This window comes from Eulemur rufifrons, chromosome 7 (assembly GCF_041146395.1).
Source record: "Eulemur rufifrons isolate Redbay chromosome 7, OSU_ERuf_1, whole genome shotgun sequence".
Taxonomy (NCBI): Eukaryota; Metazoa; Chordata; class Mammalia; order Primates; family Lemuridae; genus Eulemur; species Eulemur rufifrons.
Genome location: NC_090989.1, coordinates 52,883,225 through 52,902,650, shown reverse-complemented (window position 1 = coordinate 52,902,650; position 19,426 = coordinate 52,883,225). Strand labels below are relative to the sequence as shown.

The 19,426-nt window shown below is 36.6% G+C and overlaps 1 protein-coding gene across 1 annotated transcript in view; it reads left to right on the top strand.

Moving 5' to 3' along the window:
* IFT57 (intraflagellar transport 57) overlaps nt 1-18,617 on the top strand; it is a 61,891-nt gene extending 43,274 nt beyond the window's left edge. The window contains exons 7-11 of the mRNA XM_069472577.1: nt 12,648-12,719; nt 13,806-13,937; nt 15,134-15,196; nt 16,925-16,991; nt 18,021-18,617. Coding sequence (XP_069328678.1) covers nt 12,648-12,719; nt 13,806-13,937; nt 15,134-15,196; nt 16,925-16,991; nt 18,021-18,199 — 513 coding nt within the window. The 3' untranslated portion in view covers nt 18,200-18,617. The remainder of the gene's footprint in view (nt 1-12,647; nt 12,720-13,805; nt 13,938-15,133; nt 15,197-16,924; nt 16,992-18,020) is intronic.
* Nucleotides 18,618-19,426: the final 809 nt, after the last annotated feature.

The window sequence follows — 19,426 nt, the reverse complement described above, 5'->3', positions numbered from 1 at the left end:
TGAGACTTGTCACTTTTGCACTGCAGCTCCCACTTGGCCCTACCCCTCTACCACGGTAGCTACAATTATAATTTTAATAACTCAGTCTTTCACCCTGTGGTTGAAACAGAGCTGTGCTGTCCAAATCCCCTTACAAGAAAGGACTTGCTGCCCAGCTGCAGAAAGTGGTCTGCAGACTGCCTCCAGCTATACACTTCTTCAGTGGCAGAAAGCTGCCTCACTCAAGGTCTCATCCTTCTCAGAGCAGCCTGCGTCTGGGCATATGTGAGCTGTTTCCAGTTCGAAACTATTATAAATAATGCTGCTATGAAAATTCTTCTGTGTGTCTTTTGGTAAATGTATGTACACATTTCTACTGGAATTTCTACTAGGAGTAGAATTGCTAGGTCATGATATATGTTTATGTTCAGCTTTAGTAGACCTTGCCAGATACTTTTTGAAAGTGGTTATAAAAATTTATACTCCCTCCAGCAGTGTATGAAAGTTCCAATTGGTTCACATCTTTATCAACATTCAGTATTATTTTGGTTTTTTTTGTTTTAATCATCATGGTAGGTATGTTGTGAAATCTCATTGTTATTTTAATTTGCATTTCCCTCTTGACTATTATGGTTGAGCCCCTTTTCTTTTTTTTTTTTGTTGAGACAGAGTCTCACTTTGTTGCCCAGGCTAGGGTGAGTGCCGTGGCATCAGCTTAGCTCACAGCAACCTCAGACTCCTCGGCTTAAGCGATCCTACTGCCTCAGCCTCCCGAGTAGCTGGGACTACAGGCATGCGCCACTATGCCCGGCTAATTTTTTCTATATAGATTTTTAGTTGTTCGTATAATGTCTTTCTATTTTTAGTAGAGACGGGGTCTCGCTCTTGCTCAGGCTGGTCTCGAACTCCTGACCTCGAGCGATCCACCCGCCTCGGCCTCCCAGAGTGCTAGGATTACAGGCGTGAGCCACCATGCCCGGCCGCCTTTTCATATATTTATTTGGCATTTGGATATCTTTTGTCTTTTGCTATTGGATTATCTGCATTTTCTTTCTATTTATAAAAGTTCTTTATATATTCAGGACAAGTCCCTTGTCAGACATATGTACTGCAAATATCTACTCTTTAACTTTCCTTTTCATTCCTTTGTGTATTATGATAAACAGTGACTTAATTTTAATATACTAAAAATGATCCTTTCAGGTAGTTGGGGTGCAGTGAGTATGGCTAATACATTTTAAGAAATCTTTGTTTATCTCAGTGTTATGAAGGTATTTGTCTGTCTTGTTTTGAAAAACTTCTGTTCATGTCTTTTGCTCACTTTTTAATGGGGTTGTTTGTTTTTTTTCTTGCTGATTTGCTTGAGTTCTTTGTAGATTCTGGATATTAGCCCTTTATAGAATGTATAGTTTGTGAATATTTTCTCCCATTCTGTAGATTGTCTGTTTACTCTGTTGATTATTTCCTTAGCTGTGCAGAAGCTTTTTAATTTAATTAAGTTCCATTTATTTTTCTGTTGTTGTTACCATAATTGCCTTTGGGATCTTAGTAATAAGTTCTTTGCCAAGGTCAATGTCTAGAAGAGTTTTTCCTATATTTTCTTCTACAATTTTTATGGTTTCATGCCTCATATATAATTCTTTTATCCATCTGGAATAAATTTTTATATATGGCAAGAGATAGTGTCAGGTTTTAGTCTGAAATGTTGGTTCTGAGTGTGCTCATGGCTAAAGAATGACCAGATGCACCAAAGTAAGGCAAGCATGAAAATGAGATTTACTGAGGAGAGAAAGATTGAATTATAGGGCGAGAGCAAGATACAGGTTTACAGAGCATGGTACATACGCCACAGATGATGACTGGACCTATTGTCGCAGCAAAGGGAGAGCCAAAGGAAGGGCAAAGAAAGAGAGATTGGCTATTACTGGTTATTAAATAAGATTGTGTCTTATTTTATAGTGCCCCAGTAGGGACCTCCCTCATGGTCCAGAGGTCACCATGGAACCATTCTGATTGTACAGTTGGGAGTGACATGACCTGAGCCTTAATTATGAATGTGGGTTCTAGGTCACTTTCTGGACTCTATGGTATCTATGCTGGTTGGCCCATGGGCTAGAGAGTCCTCTGCATTCTTTTGCAGCTGGGACTCCAAGTTCTGATTGGCAGATTCAAAGGGTATTCCTCCTCCTCCAGGTATGGGGAATTAGGGTGGGGCAGGACCAAGATAGGGGCAACAGCACCCGCTTTCATCCCTAGGAGACCCGGAATCCCTTGCTATCTACCTAACAATAGGGGTCCTGTTTCATTCGTCTGCATGTGGCTATCCATTTTCTCAGCACCATTTATTGAATAGGTGCTTGCTGTCCCCAGTGTCTGTCGTTGTCTGCTTTGTCAAAGATCAGTTGGTTGTAGGTAGATGGTTTTATAACTGGGTTCTCTATTCTGTTCCATTGGTCTTTGTCTCCACTTTACACCAGTACCATGCTGCTTTGGTTACCATAGCCTTGTATTTGATAGTATAATTTGAAGTCTGATAATGTGATGCCTCCAGATTTGTTCTTTTTGCTTAAGATTACTTTGGCTATTCGGGCTCTTTTTTGGTTCTGGGTTATTTCTTTCTTAAGTGTTTGGAAAGATTCACTGATGATGCCATCTGGTTCTGGATTTTCCTTTAGGAGAAAGTTTTTGATTACATATGTTTATCCTAAGAATGTTTGCAATTCATTTCCATTATACTGTTAATATATGAATGCATTCTTGTAAAAATTCAAATATTACAAATAACACTAAAGTCCTCCTTAACCATTATCGCCTTAAAATTTTTAGTTACACCTTACTGCATTTCATCGGGGAAATAATGGATTTTCCTGTCTGAGCTGGGCAGTCTACTTAAAAATAGCTGTCTCAATCTTAGTAAAGCTTTTAAGAGTATTATATTTGATGATATATTAATAATGCTTAGCATAGTACCTAACACATACTAAGCATTCTATGAATGTTAACATTGTAGTTATTGTTATCATATTTAAAAAGATGCCAGGCTAGATGTGACTGTTAAGGGACTACTCTATACCAAGGAAGGAGATAGGAAATATTTCTGAGTAGCCAAAATAAATATTACAAAGGAAAATATACTAATGCTCGTGCATTTTACTTGTAGGATAGTCCCATAAATCCTTCTTTGGAACTTATTTATCCTTGTAGTAGAGATAGTTCTAGCAAAGTTATTTTATCTAGATTGTCTGTCTGCAGCAGATTCAAAGCAACAAGCCTTCCTAGTGTCTACACTTTAGCAAAACAACCAAAATAATAAACATTTATTTAATGTGCAAACTTTGAGCTAAGAGTTTTCAGAATTTCTTGTGCTTCTTACTGAAATTGTGTGACAAAGTAAGAAAATGAAAGAGGCTGCTTGATGTAATGGGAAACCTATAAGTGAAAGAAAGGACATTTGATTTCCTATTCATTTCGTGATTGACAGTGTAAAAATCACACAACCTCAATTTGTTACCCAATCTGTGAAATGGAGATACAGGATTTCTCCCCTGAATATTAGTGTGATCTTGAAAATGTCTAGAGAAAGTGAATTCTGAGTTGAAACAACAATGGTGTAAAGAGAAAAATGGCATTAGATGTCTTAAATGGAGCTTATAAAAATTTTTATATTCACTAAAATAAAACTGCAAAACAGAGCAGTGAATTACAACTTCATTGGTTATTATTTATAATGGAATTGGGGGAGAGATAACGAGAATAGAAGAGAAAGGTATGGTCCACCACGGCACAGAAGTAACATTTTTGTGATACAAAGTGATTCAAGACACATCAGAGCCTTGGGGCTCTGCTCTTGCTTTCTGGGTAGAGAAGCAAGCGAGGGATACTAATAGACACCCCATAAACTGCTAGGGTCAGCTGTGCTCTGGCACAGATTTTTCCTGAGCCTAGAAAAAAACACTCCAGCACACAGGAAGATACTTTCCTTGGCTTTTTTTTTTTTCCAGGATATTATGGGGGTACAAACATTTTGGTTACATATTATGACTCTGTCTTACCCAAGCCAGGATTAGAGGTGCGCCCTTCCCCCATACAATGCTCACAGTATTAGTTTTGAGTTTACCCACCCCCATCCCCCCAAACCCCGATGAATATTACCACCATGTGAGCACTTTAGTGTTGATCAGCTAGTGCCAATTTGATGGTGAGTACATGTGGTGCTTATTCTTCCATTCTTGTGATAGCTCACTTCAGAGAATGGGCTCAAGCTCTATCCAGGAAAATATAAGAGATGCTAGATCACCATTGTTTTCTGTAATTGAGTAATATTCCATTGTGTGTGTGTATATATATATACATACCATATTTTATTAATCCACTCATAGATTGATGGGCACTTGGGCTGTTTCCACATCCTTGACTTTTTTGTTGCCCAGGCTAGAGTGAGTGCCGTGGCATCAGCCTAGCTCACAGCAACCTCAAACTCCTGGACTTAAGCGATCCTACTGCCTCAGCCTCCCGAGTAGCTGGGACTACAGGCATGCGCCACTATGTCCGGCTAATTTTTTCTATATATATTTTTAGTTGTCCATATAATTTCTTTCTATTTTTAGTAGAGACGGGGTCTCGCTCTTGCTCAGGCTGGTCTTGAACTCCTGACCTCGAGCGATCCACCCGCCTCGGCCTCCCAGAGTGCTAGGATTACAGGCGTGAGCCACTGCGACCGGCCTGCATCCTTGACTTTTTACTCCTGGAATTGATTAATGAATTCAGCAAAGTCTCAGGATACAAAATCAATACACACAAATCAGAGGCATTCATATACGCCAATAACAGTCAAACGGAGAACCAAATTAAGGACTCAATACCCTTCAAAATAGCAACAAAGAAAATAAAATATCTAGGAATATATCTAACTAAGGAAGTAAAGGACCTCTATAGGGAGAACTATGAAACTCTGAGGAAGGAAATCGCAGAACATGTAAATAGGTGGAAAACCATACCATGCTCATGGATCGGTAGAATCAACATTGTTAAAATGTCTATACTGCCCAAAGTTATCTACAGATTCAATGCAATCCCTATTAAATTACCAACATCTATTTTCACAGACATAGAAAAAATAATTTTACGCTTTGTATGGAATCAGAGAAGACCCCGTTTAGCAAAAGCAATATTAAACAATAAAAACAAAATGGGAGGTATTAATTTGCCAGACTTCAAACTTTACTACAAGGCTGTGGTTCTAAAAACAGCCTGGTACTGGCACAAGTGCCGAGACACAGACCAGTGGAACAGAACAGAAAATCCAAATATAAAACCATCCTCATATAGCCATCTAATCTTTGACAAAGCAGAAAAAAACATACTCTGGGGAAAAGATTCCTTATTTAATAAATGGTGCTGGGAAAACTGGATATCCACATGTAGAAGACTAAAACAGGACACACAGCTCTCACCCCTCACAAAAATCAAATCACGGTGGTTAACAGACTTAAACCTTAGGTCAGAAACTATTAGAATTCTAGAAGAAAACGTAGGTAAGACTCTTACAGACATTGGCCTAGGCAAAGAATTTATGAGGAAGACCCCTAAGGCAATCACAGCAGCAACAAAAATAAATAAATGGGACCTGATCAAATTAAAAAGCTTCTGCACAGCCAAAGAAACAGTCACAAGAGTAAATAGACAACCTACAGAATGGGAAAAAATTTTCGCATACTACACATCAGATAAAGGACTGATAACAAGAATCTATTTAGAACTCAGGAAAATCAGTAAGAAAAAATCGAACAACCCTATCAAAAAGTGGGCAAAGGACATGAATAGAAATTTTTCAAAAGAAGATATAAAAATGGCTAACAAACATATGAAAAAGTGTTCAACATCTCTAATCATCAGGGAAATGCAAATCAAAACCACAATGAGATATCACTTAACTCCAGTGAGAACGGCCTTTATCAAAAAGTCCCAAAACTATACATGTTGGCGTGGGTGTGGAGAGACAGGTACTCTCATACACTGCTGGTGGGACTGTAAACTAGTGCAGCCCCTGTGGAAAGCAATGTGGAGATACCTTAAACAGATTCAAGTAGACCTACCATTCGATCCAGCAATCCCATTACTGGGCATCTACCCAGAAGAACAAAAGTCATTCTATAAAAAAGACACCTGCACCCGAATGTTTATAGCAGCACAATTCACAATCGCAAAGATATGGAAACAACCCAAATGCCCATCGATTCATGAATGGATTAGCAAAATGTGGTATATGTATACCATGGAATATTACTCAGCTATTAGAAATGATGGCGATATGGCATCTCTTTGGTTCTCCTGGAGTGAGCTGGAACCCATTCTATTAAGTGAAGTATCCCAAGAATGGAAAAACAAGCACCACATGTACTCGCCAGCAAACTGGTTTCCCTGAGAGCACATTTGGGATTCACACCAATTGGGTATTGGACAGAGGTCGGGGCTGGGTGGAAGGGATGGGTGTATACCTACTTGATGAGTGCGATGCGCACTGCCTGGGGAATGGACACGTTTGAAGTTCTCTCTGGGGGGGATGGGGTGGGGGGAGGGGAGGAGTGCACACCTACATGATGAGAGTGATGTGCACTGTCTAGGAAATGGACACAACTAAAGCTCAGACTCGGAGGGATGGGGAGGCATGGGCAATGTATATAGCCTGATCTTTTGTACCCCCTTGATGAGCTGAAAAACAAACAAAAAATAAAAAATAAAAAAAAATAAAAAAAATAAAAAAAAAAAAAAGAATTCTTTAGCACTGTGCCTCTCCGCATATAAAGAAGCTCAAACTTGGTTTTAAAAAAAAAGAGCTTGACATTTTACAAGTAGCAAATTAATGAAACTTATACACAGATCTAAGTTCCATTTACCATTCCTAGCTCATGATTTAGTCTCTCCTGGTGGTTTCAGAGAGAAGCTTTAAGCATTGAGTTGCAGATCCAGACAAAGAAACAGTGTCTCTGCATATGCAAAGGAAATCTTTAGGTTGTTGTTCTGTAGAAACCCAGAGATCCATATAGTCTTTTCAGTTGCCTTAACAGCTGCAACTAGATCTCATACATTTTATTTATGGTATACTGTGAATCACCATCTGCAGATACTTTATCACAATTCTCCAGTTACTAAAAAGGGAGATATATAATATAATTTGGTGATAAAGAATTTGCAGTGGGGAGAGGGGGACTATGGTTACAATAATACCTTTGCTGTTTACCTCAGAAGTGATAGAATGATACATGATATTTTGTAGGAGAGGATTTTTAAAAATAGAAAGTCTAAAGAAATGATATACTATGTCATTATTAGTCTTCTCAATTCCATTGAGAGAGAAAGTTTGCAAGATTAGGTGAAGCACTCATCTTCAATAGAGAGAAGAAATGATGCCTAATTAACACTTAGAGCACTTTGGAATAGGTGAACAGTAGACTTCAGTGGCCCATGCAGACTCATTTGATACGTAACAAAAAGAATTCTTAGTTTGCTTTATAAACTTTTTGGTAGTTCATCTTATCACAAAGAAAATCATCATAAAATATGTAGAAAATGCACTGCTTTGGAATTGCTTTTCATTTTCCAGACATGAGACTTTGGAAAAGTCATTTAGCCTATCTGATTCTTAGTTTTTCTCACTATAAAGTATGTATATGTAGTTAATTTTTCCACATAACAAACAACCCCCAAAACACAGTCAATTACAATAACACATTTATTCTCACTCAAGATACACATCTGCTGATGTGTGGCTCAGCTGCAGCTCTGCTCCAGCTGGGTTCCACGTTGCTTACTCTCAGACCCAGGCTGAAAGGAGAGCCCTTATATGAGACATGCTCATGATCATGGCTGAAATAAAGGGCAAGAGAGCTGGTGGAGGATGCCTCTGACAGCTTCTGCACAGTCCCGGCATACACTGTGTCCACCATCATTCTACTGGAGAATCGCATAGCAAAGGTCAGCGTCAATGGAGCAAGGAAGTATACTCCTCCCACAACCAGCCGGCACATCTCCTAACCCTCTTACAGGGAAGGTAAAAGTGAATAAGAAAGGATAACAATATCTACTTCTCTCTCCAAACCTTTATAAGTGTCAAATAAGAAAAGTTATATAAAAGTGCATTATAACCTAATGAATTCTCTACCAATGTAAGAAGTGCTATCATCATTGAACAGTGCCTTTTAATGTTATTTATTTCAGGCATCCAGATACATTTCAAGTCCTTACATATCATTAAAACCCACCACTTCTCCATTCTTACCACAAACCTTTGTAAAGCTTTTAACTGTCTCAGTTGTAGTTTTTTAAAAGCTATTTACTTTGCCTTTTTGTATTCATGTTTTAAAAATGCTACAATTATAATCATTTATATTTATTTTCTACTATAACTATATTAAACCTCTTTTAAGAACTTCTTGGGCATCTAGAAGGTTATTATATTTTCTTCCCCTGACAATTAAAGTGACAAAATTCCCTTGTGTAGGAAATTAGAAAATTTTAGAAGGATAAAGAACAAATTTTAAAGCATCCATATTCAAATCGCTCTCTTAATACACACACACACATACATACACACATTCCAATATATGCAAGTACTAATTTTTACTAAATTGAACACCTAATGAATATACTCTTTTGAGAGTGTTTTCTATATGTGTGTACTATATGTTGTTGGCATGCATTTTTGTTAATAATTAAATATTTTTTGAGACCATGAATTTAATGTTTTAATATTTAATATTAATATATGTAATATGCAATACATATATACAGATGGTCCCCAACTTTTCATAGTTTGATAGGATTTTTCAACTTTACGGTGGTACTAAAGTGATATGCATTCAGCAGAAACTGTACCTCAAGGACTCATACAACCATTCTGTTTTTCACTTTCAGTACAATAGTCAATAACTTATAGAGATATTCAACACTTTGTTATAAAATAGGCTTTGCAGCCAGACGTGGTGGCTCATGCCTGTAATCCTAGGACTCTGGGAACCCGAGGCGGGAGGATCACTTGAACTTAGGCATTCAAGACCAGCCTGAACAAGAGGGAGACCCCGTCTCTACTAAAAATAGAAAAATTAGCTGGGCATGGTGGCGCACATTTTTAGTCCCAGCTACTCGGGAGGCTGAGGCAGGAGGATTGCTGGAGCCCAGGAGTTTGAGGTTGCAGTGAGCTATGATGATGTCACTGCACTCTAGCCGGGGCAACAGAGTGACACTTTGTCTCAAAAGAAAAAAAAATAGGCTTTCTGTCAGATGATTTTGCCCAACTATAAGCTGATATTAGTGTTCTGAGCATGTTTAATGTAGGCTAGGCTAGGCTATAAGCTATGATGTTTGGAAGGCTAAGTGTATTAAATGCATTTTCTAGTTAAGGTATTTTCAGCTTATGATGTGTGTATCAGGATGTAACCCCATCAAAAGTTGAGGAGCATCTGTAATTATGTAGCCCAATAATAAAACAAACCCACTCCTCAACTTGAATACTAAACCATTACAATACCCTTGAAGTTACCTGTGTATTGCCTGCTGCCACCCTATTCCACCCATGGTAATCACTGTCCTCAAGTTTGCATACTATCATTTGGCTTCTTTCCTTCTTTTTATTGTTAAATTTTTTTTGTAAACAGTTTTCAGAATTTTCTTTTTAGTGTTTTCATATGTGTTTCTCCAAACAATGTATTACTGAGTTTTGCTTGGCTTTGAGCTTTATATAAATGGTATCTTACTACGTTATTTTTAGTAGTAGAATGAACCTTACAAAATTTGTTTAAACTGTTCTCTACTGTTAGATATTTAGAAAGTTTTCTGCTGTTTTACAAAGAACTTGTACGTTAATCTTTGTATGTATTCCCAATTATTTCCTTAGGAATAATTTCTAGAGGTGAAATTGTTGGGTTAAAGGGTAAGAACACTTTTAAGGCTCTTTTTTTTTTTTGAACTGTACATCAGGAAATGCGTTCATCTAGATTTTAACAAAACAAATAGATTTGCCTGGCAGATAATTATAAATCATTACTAGCTTTCCACTTTAATGGTCTATAAGAATACACAAATGTTCCAGTGGCTTATCAAATTTAATAAGTCCAAACCCAAATTCCTCAGTATTTCTGACTTCCCTGAAAGCTATTCTGTTCTTGTTACACTGTGGCATTAATATCCCCTTATTTCCTCAGGCTAGAAACCTTAAAGACACCTTCTCTCCACTTCCACACCTCCATTTCAGTCACCCCATGCTCATATTTCCCCTTAGTCAGTCTTCGAGTTCTGCTAGTTCTACCTCTGCAATGTCCCTTGAATCCATCACTGCCCTTCCATTCTTATAAGCCCTGCTTTATTTCAAATCCTGCTAATCTATGCAATGTGAACCATTCCACAGCCTCCTAACTGGGCTTCTACCTGTCTTCAGTCTCTTGCCTTTCTAATCAGTCCGTCACTCTGTAACTTCCTCAAAACACAAACTTATCTTTAAAATGGAAACCAGAAATATCTACTAACTCCCCATAATTGGTGTGATTGGATTATGAAGTATGATAACATCCACACTTCTTAGTTGTAATAGGCAAAGACCTTGATCGGATTTAACCCTCCTCTTCCCCTTTATTTCCATATGATCCATCCTCCCCAGCCCACCCCAAGAACTCTGTGTTTTGTACTCTAGCCAGCCCAGGCTACTTGTTCTCTATATATTTTCTTTTTTCATGGTACTCCCTCAGCCTAGGATACCCTTCATCTCCCTTCCTTTCCAGCCTGTGGAAATGCTACTCATGCTTCCAGGTTCCACAGAAATACTAGCTCCTCCATGGAATTGTACATCAATGTAAGTTATCATAGTTATACATCAATGAATCCAGAATGGTTGCTTCTCTCAAAATGTTTTGAATGTTGTTACATACCAAAAATCTATTCATAAATAATGCTGGGTAGAAATAGCAAAACAAAAACTATTTTAAACACATCCATTACAATAGATAAAAAGCTATATATGTATAGATATATATGTGTGTATATGTATATGTGTGTGTGTGTGTCTTTCTACATACATGTATAGGGAGAGAAACAGAGGCAAAGACAGAAACAGAGGCTATTAGGAAGACTGGGAAGACATGTAAATACTTGAGCCCGGTATTTATTAAGCCCTCTGAAATTCTTTTTGGAACCAGACAGGATGAGTACTCTTTCAAAATTTTAATAATATTATGATACTGGTTAGGTTCATTTTCTTTCATAAAGATGCTTCCTTGGTCTTAAATAGGTTTCCATTTTGAGGCTGAACCATATTTGGTCCAGTTACAGGCGGCCAGCTACGTGCTTCTCCTTCCTGTTTCAGTGTTGGCTAGCTAAGTTAGAGGGGCCTTGTTCCCTTGCCAAATCTTTCTACTCATAGTCACAGGTGATGAACATTCCTTCAACTGTAAAATGAAAACATTGTACTAGATGATTGATAAATGGAGGAGTAGATGATCTCTAAGTTTCTTTCCAGCTCTCCCATTCTGAAATACTTTTTGCTCATGAGACAGAAAAATGCTTAAGGTTAAAGGAAAGTACTGATTTGCTTTCTGCTCTAGCACCCTCACTAGTGTCAAATAACCAGTTGCCCCTTTTCTTAACTCTGAACTGCCAGTATGTGTTGTGTGGGAACTAGTACATTTGGCTTCTGATGCAGGTACACTACTACCTCTGTGGCCTTGGGTGTACCCCCTTCTGTCACCCAGGCCTCTGCTTATCTGTAAAATTACAAGGGTGAGACTGGATGCTTTCTGAGGTTCTTTGTAGCTTTAGTATATTATTTAGGATTTTTCTTACCCTGTAGTCACTACCCCGTTTTAAAGTTAAGAAACAGGTAGAATGGGACTATTCACAAAATATTTTTCTCTTCACGAAATAGTGTAGATAGCAAAGTGAAGCATCAAGGTATACAAACAGATACGAGCAATTAAGAAATGTCCTAATTCCATCACTTCAACTTACCGTATTTTTCTCTTCTGATGGGTATTTCTCAAGTCTTTTAAAATTATTACTTTGTAGTAATGTAAACTGGAATATTTTGAATATATCTTGTAAAAAATTAAAATGTTGGTGTAGATTTCATATATGCATACGAATTCAAATCAGTCTAGTAGTAGTAGACAATGTTTCAAAATACATGAACTCCAATAATCATTATAGACTTACTTTATTAAGAAAGAGACTCAAAAGAAGAAGAAAAAGAGGGTCCCATTTTAATTTCTAAGGTACAAAACTAACCTTTGATATATGATATTTGAGTTCAGAGTTGCTTCTGGCAAACATAATTGTTACTGCTTAAACAAGTATTTCTTTTCTAGTAATTAGAATTTTTTCTCATTCTGATGGGTAGTCATAAATATTAACTACCGGCGGTGCAGGAATAATTTATATTCAAATTGTCAGACATAACTCTGTGAACACATAAAATAATTTACATTTATTTAGAACCTTTTATCCTAAAGTGCTCTACACATATTTCTTTATAATCTGATTGCAAGCTATACATAGGACTCTCCTCCCTGCAATAGGGCAACAACCCAAGTAATTAAGATAAAGGATACAACTTCACAAAAAGTAGACAACAGAAGGAAATGTAGTATTTTTTACTTTGTTCCTATATGCTCTTATGCCTGTAGGATTGGAGAATCCACGTTGACCAAATGCACCAGCACAAAAGTGGAATTGAATCTGCTTTAAAGGAGACCAAGGTATGTGAATTGCTTCAGATAAAACAATATATATTTACTCATCCATAGAATATGTATTATGGGAGAACACGAAATTTAAAAGATACAATTCTTGCCTTTTAGGAACTTACTAATTGAATGTACCATATCACATTTCAACAGCTCTAACACTTAAACCAACTAAAGAAAGCTACCTTATAAAAAAACTGTATCTATCTATCTATCAATATATTTATATGAGAAACATTTCATTATTCTTTTCCTCTCTGAATCTCAAGGGATGAGAGAACACCAGGCCAGCAATGCCCAGATGTACAGCTTCCCCAGGCTTGCTGCCCTGCCAGAAATAGGGAATTTTGGAGGATGCCACAAAGAAGGAAAGGAAGAAGGGAGAAGTTTTGGGTCCCAGGCTAGGGCTATAGGTTTAGGGATCTGCTTTCAACTGAGATATTCCAGTCATCTTTGAATTGTGCTATAAGAAATTTATGTTATTCCCTTATATGCTTTGTAAACTATATATAAAGCTAATTACAATCACATAAATTGTAGATACGCATAATGACAAATGAGTTGACTAATACTACCAGGTACATTTTTATTTTAATGTTCTATAAAGTGTGAATAAAATATTTCTTTTTTTTTTTTTTTTGACACAGAGCCTTGCTCTGTTGTCTGGGTTAGAGTGCCATGGCATCAGCCTAGTTCACAGCAACTTCAAACTCCAGGGCTCAAGCGATCCTCCTGCCTCAGCCTCCTGAGTAACTAGGAGTACAGGCATGCGCCACCATACCTGGCTAATTTTTGTATTTTTAGTAGAGATGGGGGTCTCACACTTGCTCAGGCTAGTCTTGAACTCCTGACCTCAAGCAATCCTCCTGCTTTGGCTGCCCAGAGGACTAAGATTACAGGCGTGAGCCACCATGCCTGGCCTTAAAATATTTCTCATCATAGACATTTTTTGCTATTGAAAATTTCAAACTATCTTCTTTTTCACATGTGGTTGATCATTTGTAGAATGGATTGAGAGAGAGTTAACCCATTTTTAACTGTTTTTGAGACATTTATTTGTGAGTTCTTTTATCTAGTAAAATCCTATGGAATTTTTAGGGATTTTTGGACAAACTCCATAATGAAATCAGCAGGACTCTGGAAAAGATTGGCAGCCGAGAAAAGTACATCAACAATCAGCTTGAGCACTTGGTTCAAGAATACCGTGCAGCTCAAGCCCAGCTGAGTGAGGTAATTCAAGAATGATTTTCATGGATTCTAATTAATGACCCTAAACCCTAAACTTGACACAACAATTTTCATTTGAGAATCATGAAATGCTTTTCATAAACAACACATCGATTCTCTGCCCACTTTAGGAAGCCAAGCGAGCCAAGTAAACTTATCTCCATTTTACATGTAATAGAAATTATTATCTCCTAGGAGTCTTTAAATACTCTTTTTCATTTGATTTAAGTAAGTGAAGGTATGTACTGTTGGCGAACATGGCTCAGAGTAGGAACAAAGTATCAGGACACCTGATTTTGTTTCTGGAACATGAAAGCAAGACACATTCAGAGACAAGCAGTTTAATTAATGAAATGAGTCAAATTTTTCATTCAAATAAAATAAAACCACTAGGCTTTGCAAGTACCAATTCTCTATCCCAGGGGTAGGGATCTAAAGGCTTTCCTTTGGGATTTTTGTTCCCTATTTCCTGATGTTAAAGACTAGTAAGGACACTTACAAACATCAGTTGAAGGCATATTTTTTTCTTCCAGCAGGCAAAGTTAGTAGGAGAAAAAAGTGGAAATAAATTTCAGATACTTCTGTACTTTCAGAAGAAAGTAATCTTTACTTTTTTATTATATTATTTGTTTATTGTTCCCTCATATACACATTTATTCATGAATATTTTTACTTTAAAAATGCTATAAAATTATCTGATTAAAACCACCATATATGTCTAACATTAATGTTAAATAATTGTTCGTTTTCAAGAACATATTCCAGTTGATTGTACTGTCATACCGCTTGTTAATCCTTATTAATTGCTGAGCCTGATGCTCTACTTTGATTGATTTTTCTTTTTTTAGAGCCGATTTTCTCTGCATGGCATGCAAATTAGATTGACCAAGAGCCACTCTCCTAAACTGTTTAGGAATGACTGAGGACAGTTTTTATTGTGAACCATGCCCATGCGAGTTACATAGTCAGTTATGAAGGTTAAGGTAGTTCATCATTCTGTAGTGCTTTAGTTAAATACATGGTGCCTAATAGGGACATAAAATAGCTGCAGTTAAATGTCACTTACACAAATGTATTCACAAACGAGGAGGGGGGTTGTCATAAAATGATATGCAAAAATTACAAACACAAAGAGGTCATATTTAAGTAATCTGCTTCTGTTTTGAGTTTGTCATTAAACAAAATGTTTTTCCCCTCAGGCAAAGGAACGATACCAGCAGGGAAACGGAGGAGTAACTGAAAGGACCAGACTCCTGTCCGAGGTGCACACCCTGCTCTCGCTGTGCTTCTCCCCTCAGCTGGGCCCTCGCCCTGTAGAGCTGGCAGATGGTCCATACTGCTTATCTCAGTTGCTTCCTGTGCCTTAAATCATTTGTTTTAGGAGAAAATCCCTAATTTTCTTATCAATGAATCAATTATTTATTCATACATTTCCTGTTTCCATAAGATGCCTGAAGTTGCTGTATTAAATTCAACATAAAACCTGCTTATAATATTCGCACACTTAAAACCTTCCTTAATCTTTATTTTTTTACATAATAATTATAATTAATATAGAGAATAGTAAGTAAAGTACTGGCTTAGGGAATCTATAACAAATTTTACTGTTAGTCTGCAAGATATAAGGTTTATTTTTAATGATTGTTGTTGGTGACTTGTGTGTGATACTGAGTATTTCTCTGTCCACAATTGGGAATGGCTTATAACCTCCTCCTTCTGAGAACTTGTAGAATATTTTCATATATTATTGCATTTATTTTCATGATCTTGCAAGAGAGGTAAGACCTGATATATATTCTGATTTTTCTCCGAAGGGCTGAGGGAGAAAAAAGCCTTGAAACAAGGTCAGTAGCAATTTGGGACTAAAATCTAAGATGATCTTTGGCTACGATCCAGTATAATTGTCACAAACTTTCCTGTTTTGACAGGAAAGAATTAAGCTTCTTTTATAGAGATTATTTGAGGAATAAATAGTTATTTTAAAATACTAAATATATAACATTAGAAATATTTAGACTCTAATACTGTGGTACTTCTAGGCAAATAAAACGGTATGTAGAAGTAAAGTGCTCACTTATGTTAGGTAAATTAACACTTGAAGGGAGTCCAGGGAACCATTTAGTTCTTTTGGAGTAGATAGTTATCCCCATTTGTAACGTTTCAGGTGCCTGAAAAAAATTAATTTGCTTTACTTGGATGAGCACTTTATTCCCAGGGAAGGTTTTACTCACCAGTATGATAAAAATAAAGCCTACTAAGTTACAATAATTATAGCTTAGTTCTAGATCACATAAAAAAATTTCAATTTTTTAAAGATGATATTTTCTACCTATATTAATGCTGGTTGTGAATTTTTGCTAATAATAGAGTCTATAGTAGTATAATCTTGACATGGAGTGTAGGTAAGTACCAGTATGACAACTGTATGTCTCTTGGACTTTGGAAAAGTTCATGGTTTGGATAAAGCAGTAGAACATTTTTATATGTAGCATGTGATATAAACTTTTTTTTCAGTGTTCTGTACAGGAAAAGGTGACATATAGTCTCTTACAGAACTATAATATAATATTAAGAAAGTACCTAGAAAACCTTTAGAAATCCAAAATCTCTTAGGATGTTTATACCATTTTAATTAATAACTAATCATTAGAGAATGGCACGGTGGATGCTATGAGATAATTGCAAGATTTGAGTGCCTTGGGCCTGAAACAATTTTGATTGTTTTTTATTCTATTATACCACAACCTGAGAAATCTGATGTGAAAGTAACTTGGTGAAGTTTAACATTAAGAGCATTCTCAGAAGATAAAAAGAGTTGTATATCTGCGTATTTTATCTTACTATTTGAATAATGTCCAGAATATTCCTAATATCTTTATTCCCCTTTATATATGTCTAATATCTAAATTAAATTTTCTCAATACATCATTCAAAAGTTTTGAAAGTTTATTAATATTCAGTGTTTATAAAAACTTGTTTCTTAATGGAAGGTGACAGAAGAATTAGAAAAGGTGAAACAAGAGATGGAAGAAAAGGGCAGCAGCATGACTGACGGTGGTGAGTACACGCTGGTTGTGAGGATGAAAACCGAGCAAGAGAAAAATAGCTCTTCAAGAAACCTATTCACACAAAATAGTACTAATAAATAGGGACTTTACATTTTAAAATGAATTATTTGTTACATGTTTGAAGAGAGATACATGGTACAAAAATGATGTGTGATAATCAGTATACTATTTTCCTTGTAAATCAGCTGAGAAGAATAATTTTTTTTACTATAATTTAGGGGTTTTTTTAAATTCAAACTGTATTGATTCAAAAATAGAATGGGGAAATATTTAAATATGTGCTTTGCTATGCCAATTTAAAAAAAATAATGCTTTATTCTGTTTTCATAAAATTAGCTTCATTTTTCCATTTTATGTATGAAAGGGCACTAAGTATGTGCCCAAATGACACTTAGGCAGGGATGTGGTGACCTTTGTTTTGTTTTCCCCCCTCCCCAGTAGACTTGACTGGGCAGGGGTCAAATAGAGAAGAATTAATAATCCTCTGTAATCATCCTCCATTGTGAGCTGGTTACTTTCACATGGGCCAGTGGTGACTGCCTAAGGCTTTTCTATGCCCCAGAAAGATTTTCTGGAGTTCTAATGATATATAATGAGTGATCTTACAAAAAGGGGATGCGTAGGGCTTTTTTGGCAATATGTTTTAAATAGGCCCATTCTATATTTCAAAGGTAATTCTCTCTTCCCCCTTTCCCCGTTTGTATCCACTTTTCCTACAGACACATGTACTGGCCCATAAAATCATCTTGAACACATCCTAAACACCTGTTTAGCAGCTCTTCCCCTATAAAAGGAAGAACTTTCAGCCTTAGTACATCAAATACTGCATCATTTTCCATCCTAAAAATCTCAGGTGCTTAAAATGCCACAGCCAAAACTATGTGAATGTCAGTAAGTTGTTGGCTGTGTTTTTAACCCTGTTTTTGGCTTAAGACAAAGTGAGGAAAATGTCATACAATTCTGTAATACACTGATACTCCAATGAACATTTTGATTCCATGTTATTTTCATTCTGTAGCTCCTTTGGTGAAGATTAAACAGAGCTTAACAAAACTGAAGCAAGAAATCATTCAGATGGACATTAGGACCGGTGTTGTGGAACACACATTACTCCAGTCAAAACTGAAGGAGAAGTCCAACATGACCAGGGACATGCATGCGACAGTTATTCCAGAATCAGCAATAGGCTCTTATTAAAACATACTGTTTTTCATGCTTCTGATTAGTTGGTTTTTTATATCAAATTCTATTTCATGTTGCAGAGATTTCAAAACACACACTACACTTCTTAAAGCATGTTCAATGGGTATTTTTTACATATATATGCATATATTGTATCATGGTGATTATGATGGTTAAAGCCTTTACACTGAATATAATGTTTAATAAAGTAATTAAAAACTCTGACTTTCAAAGAAGTTTCATTATTACCTGTGTCAAAGCTGCTGCCTAGCGGCTCATCTTTCCTAGTCGTCCTTGCATAAGCCAATGCACGTAAGCCATGCTTTCTGTAGATGCCGCTGCTGTCCGCATGTACTGTTGACACAGGCCTCCACTTTATTCCGCCTCTGCAGTGACCACAAGTGCTTTTGTGACCAGAGGTAGCTAAGGATAGGTGCCTCCCTAATTTATTGTGCTGCTTAAGGACAGAGCAAAATCTTTTTTATTTCCATATTCCTAACCAAATACCCAGTACATAGAAAGTGGCTAGTTAATTTTTTTAGTATGTAGATGAGTAGATTACTGGCACTATACAGTTCCATAATATCTTCTAGCTCCTATTCTATAACGTGGAGAATTTAATGACTTTGACCCTGTGTAGTTGGTATAGTTTCAAGATCATAATTAAAAATTATGGGTTTTTTTTTCCTATGGTATTAGATTGGAATTAGAAGCATCAGTATGAATTCATGGGTTTTTAAAATATGTATGAGTTAATATAAACATAGAAATATTTATAAATGTAGAAATAAACACACACACATACATATATTTCCTAGTTCTGTCTTCTGAGAGCCTAGAAGCAGTGACAGCCCAACAACTGTGTGCATTACCTGGCACTCAGATCTTGATGTCTAAATTCTCTATTCAAAAAAGATACAAATTTTTTAGAAAAATGGCCGATTCCTGCGCTGGGGCAGGGAAAGCACAAGGTGAGCCTAAATTATCTTGCTTTGCCAGGAAATAAGGAAGTACTCAAAGAAAGATGGGGAAATGGCCAAAGGACAAGCCTGATTGAGGGGTATCCCATCCGCCAAATCTGGGGCAATTTGAGCATCAAAGTGAATCATCACAATAATGAATTATAATCTATAGAATAAGAACCCATGAGCCCATACAGATATAAATGAATGAATGATTAAATAGGGGGATGATAAAGGTCTTCCTTATGATCGAATGACAGCTCATGTAAAAGCAATGCTG